The sequence below is a fragment of the Leptonychotes weddellii genome, unplaced genomic scaffold (genome assembly GCF_054177405.1).
Source record: "Leptonychotes weddellii isolate Sample4059 unplaced genomic scaffold, ASM5417740v2 HiC_scaffold_11880, whole genome shotgun sequence".
NCBI classification, from domain to species: Eukaryota; Metazoa; Chordata; class Mammalia; order Carnivora; family Phocidae; genus Leptonychotes; species Leptonychotes weddellii.
In genome coordinates, this window is record NW_027697001.1 from 1,996 (window position 1) to 5,972 (window position 3,977).

Here is a 3,977-nt window from a genome sequence, read left to right on the forward strand (position 1 = left end):
TTTCTCTTTTTCTTTCTGTCTCCCCCTGTGTGTCTGCCTGTCTGCCTCTCTTTCTCTCTCTCTCCTCCCCTCCTCCCTTCTCTCTTTCTCTCTGTCTCCGCCCTTCTCCCTCCTTCCCCCTCTCTTCTCCCTTTCCCTCTTCCCTTCCTCTGCTCCTCTTCACTTTTGCCCACTCTGTCCTCTTGAACTAACTGTACCCCAACCACACCCAAATATCTACTGATCATCACTCAGTGTCCCAGCAGAGGCACCCTCTCTACCCTTAGCCTTGCCTCTCATACTCTCCACCCTAGTCCAGCCCATGTGGACCAGGAGTGTCCTGACCCTACACAATTCCCCCACCAGTCTAGAGCTCTTGGAAGACAAGGGCCAGGGCCGGTTCCTTCTTGGGTCTCCAGGACAGAGTATGGACTAGTAAGAATTGGAGAAGGTACAGAACCGGGAATAGAAAGGCAGTGTGGCACTGTTCTCTGAATGGGGGCTGGATGGATGAAGATGCAGGTGTTCCTGGACAAGAAGCGAATGATTTTAAAACCACATATCCCAAACGAATCCTGGACTGAACAATATGGAAGGAATTAGAAGGCAAGAGAGAAACAAACATTTAGGGAGTAAAGATGTTCAGGGTAAAAAAATGTGATTTAAGAGAGAAAAGTAAGAGAATGGAGTGGAAGTTCACTTACTGAATATGTACTAAGTGGCATCATCTGCCTTCATACATTGTCACTAATTCTCTCAGCAGCCCAGGTTTTTCTCACTTTCCCCTGCTCTCCAGGCTGGGTACAGGCCCTGTCTCTGAGCTCTGCTCCTATTTTCACTAAGCAATAATGACAGAATTAACCAAAAGATTCTTCCCCTTCCCCAACTAGGGAACAAAGCCAATGAGAGAGGTTCAGGAACAAACCATGATGACCTGCACTCACCATTCAATCTCTTGAGGCTCACGGTCCCTCAGGAGCTCTTGCACCTCCTGCCGACAGCGTTCCTGGTATTCTGGGTGCTTTGCAAGGTTGTACAGGACCCAGGAGAGGCCACTGGCTGTGGTGTCATGGCCTGAGAGGCAACCAGACTTACATCTCTGGGCTTATTCAGCACCAAAGGGTGGACAGCACCCTTAATTAAGGGCGTCAGCGGGGATGGGGAGGATGAGGTGGGATGGGGTGGTCCAGGGCCAACCTGCCAAGTCCCTGGGATTGGACAAACCCCTGCCCCCCTATAGTCCCACACTGGGATGCTCACCCTCAAACATAAATGTGTCAGCTTCAGCTCGGATGTCCTCGTCTGACAATTGTTTTCCATCTTCATCCTGGAGAGAAATAAGACACCCCCCCGACACACACACACACCGAATCATATCAGCTCTGAGAGCTCCTGAGCCTAACCTGAGACAATCCAAAAACCCAAGCCCACCCTACACTCTTACACCTCCTTTGCTCACTATCACCAGAGACCCTACTCCACAGCTCTCCTCCTTGGCCTCTTTCCCTCCTCCTTCATTCCTGGTGGGAGAAATCAATGATCCATGAATATTTTCATGTTTCTACCTGATGAGGATTTTCAGAAAAAAATTGAACTGGCAACCTGGATTACAGGATATTGAATGACAACTTCCCTTGGAAGTTAGAGATTGAGCATTGCTCCAGAGCCATTTGCTCACATTCTAGGATAGTAAATCCAGAGATTCTTCAACTCCCCTGGCAATAAGCCAACAGAACCTGTAAACATTGCTTTGCCTTCTCAGTGAAGAGGACTTGTTTATACACCAACTCTCTCTCTCTTTCTCTCTCTCTCTCTCTCTCTCAGAATAAGAAGGGGCAGATTTGTCAGCAGTCCTTCATAAGTTCCAAGATTCATAATGTAGAGTTACCTCTCCTGTGATGGAAGCATGGCTGCATGTACAGATAAAAGCATCATGTAGCTCTCAGAAGAATTTTAGAATGGGGAATCACACCTACAATTTTACTCTGGCTACCCTTACTTCTGTGAGCAATAAATGGGCTTCTCTGATCTAGGTTCTTGTATGTAAATAAACACACACACGCACACACACACACACGCACACTAGACTACCATATTAAGTAGAATAAAATCTTAGGCCCTTCCCAGTTTCAGACATAGCAGTCCCCTGCAGGCTGCATTCCACATAGTCATCTCTAAAACATATCCCTAATCCATCCCTCTCCTCCTCAGCACCTTCCATGGCTCCCCAGTGCCCTCTGAATCAAGTCTCAGTTCTTCAATCTGAAATTTGAAATCAAAGTCCATTCTACCTCTTGAATTCAGATCCCAGAGAAACCCACCTTGGTCAGCAGGAGGACATCAATGAAGTCCAAAGTCTTGGTCTTAGCCTTGGCCTTGAGGAAGTCATCAACACCCTGATCAGGGAGAGTGCGGCGCCGCTCCTGGATGACAGCAGCTGTGAAGTTGTGTACCAGGCGGCAGGCTCTGCGGAAGCGCTGTCCATCTGGAGTGAGGTAGTACAGGAAGTCCCTGTGCACGAGGATCTGTTGGTGTCGTTTTGCCACAAGGGCACTGAGCTCTAAGATGGCAGCAATATATTCACTAGGCTTCCTGCAGGATGGGGACATGAAGGGGGGCAACAGCTTAGCTCACCTGAAGACTGAGAAAATGCCTCCCACCAGAAGCTGGGAGCTACCTCCCATCAGAAAACTGAGTATCCGAGAACAGATGACCCCACAGGTACATGGTGGGGATGATCCAGGAGACGGGACTCTCCAGAATTTCTTCTCTCCCTGATTCCCATTTCTATGAGCTGCCCCTATGCCCCAGGCACCCTATCCCAGCTGGGACATTATGCTTTCCTCCTCCTTCTCCATGCAATTCAGACTTTATCTTTTCCCCTTTGGTCAATGGACCCAGGCCCCTCCCTAGTCTTGCATTCAATGTCAATACCATCCGCCATCTACACAATGATTGGTCTTCTCTAGAGTCAGATGTCCAAGAACAGCTTTGACCATGACCCTCAACTGCTCAACCACCTTCCATGCCTCCCTGGAAACCTCAGGATAAAGTTCATATGCCTTTGTCTGGATTTTGAATGTCCTTAAGATACAGCCCCTGCCAAACCCTCCAACCTCATTCCTAAGGTGACTCCTCACTGTGGCACATGCTTTGCTCATTGTGGCCCCATGGCCTTTATCAAACATTTCTACCTACCTGAAAGGATCACTCTTTCTCTTTCCCTTCCTTGTCGTTCAATGTCTAGCTCTGATCCATCTCCTCCAGGAAGTCCCCTCTGATTGTGCTGACCAGTCCTCCCTTCCCCATCCACTCCCTTATGTTCTCATGCCCAGGGCAAAGACTCACTCCTGGCAATTGCTGTCAAAACTGAAGACACATTTCTGCAGACTGTCCAGGGTCATGAGGCTGATGTGTTCAAACATGTTCAGATGGGTGCTGCCCTCTGACACCAGGTGTTTCCACTTGGCCTGGGAAGAGAAGGAAGCAGAGCAGGGTCTGGAACCTGCCTCCCCTGAAGCCCTCCTCAACACCAACCACCAAGATGGAATCCCCCAGACCCAGGCTCCTGGCCCCAGGCACCCATCCCCAAGGAGGACCAGGCTTGGGTAGAAGTAGAAGCTGTTACTATTAAGACCCCATGGCTGGGAGTCAGGAGACCTGGGTTCAAATTCTGGCTCTGCCTCCTATACTCTGTGTGCCCTTGGTCACCTCATTGCCCTCTCTGGGTGAAATCCCAGCTCCACTTATTAGCTCACGTGCTAGCTGTGTGAATGTGGGCAAGCTCCCTAACCCCTCTGAACCTCATTTTTATCACCTATAATGGACAAGATTATCTCTACCTTATAGAGTTGTGAAAATCAAATGAGACACCATATGTTATGGAATGTGCACATAGTTTCTAGCAATAATAAGTGCTTAATGTTAGCTTTCATCATTTTCATTGTTATAAATTAAGAAAAAGTCTCCTTTTGGGAGCGCCTGGGTGGCTCAGTCAT

General features: G+C 48.7%; 1 protein-coding gene across 1 annotated transcript; it reads right to left on the minus strand.

The window, feature by feature from the left end:
• Positions 1 to 893: 893 nt before the first annotated feature.
• On the minus strand, positions 894 to 3,639 carry LOC102736890 (cytochrome P450 4F3-like). Its single transcript, XM_081809656.1, has 4 exons — positions 3,328 to 3,639; positions 2,301 to 2,571; positions 1,240 to 1,306; positions 894 to 1,053 (listed from the first exon to the last, which is right to left on the minus strand). Exons 1-4 carry the CDS (start codon positions 3,402 to 3,404, stop codon positions 920 to 922), a joined length of 549 nt encoding a protein of 182 aa, XP_081665782.1. The 5' UTR covers positions 3,405 to 3,639; the 3' UTR covers positions 894 to 919.
• Positions 3,640 to 3,977: the final 338 nt, after the last annotated feature.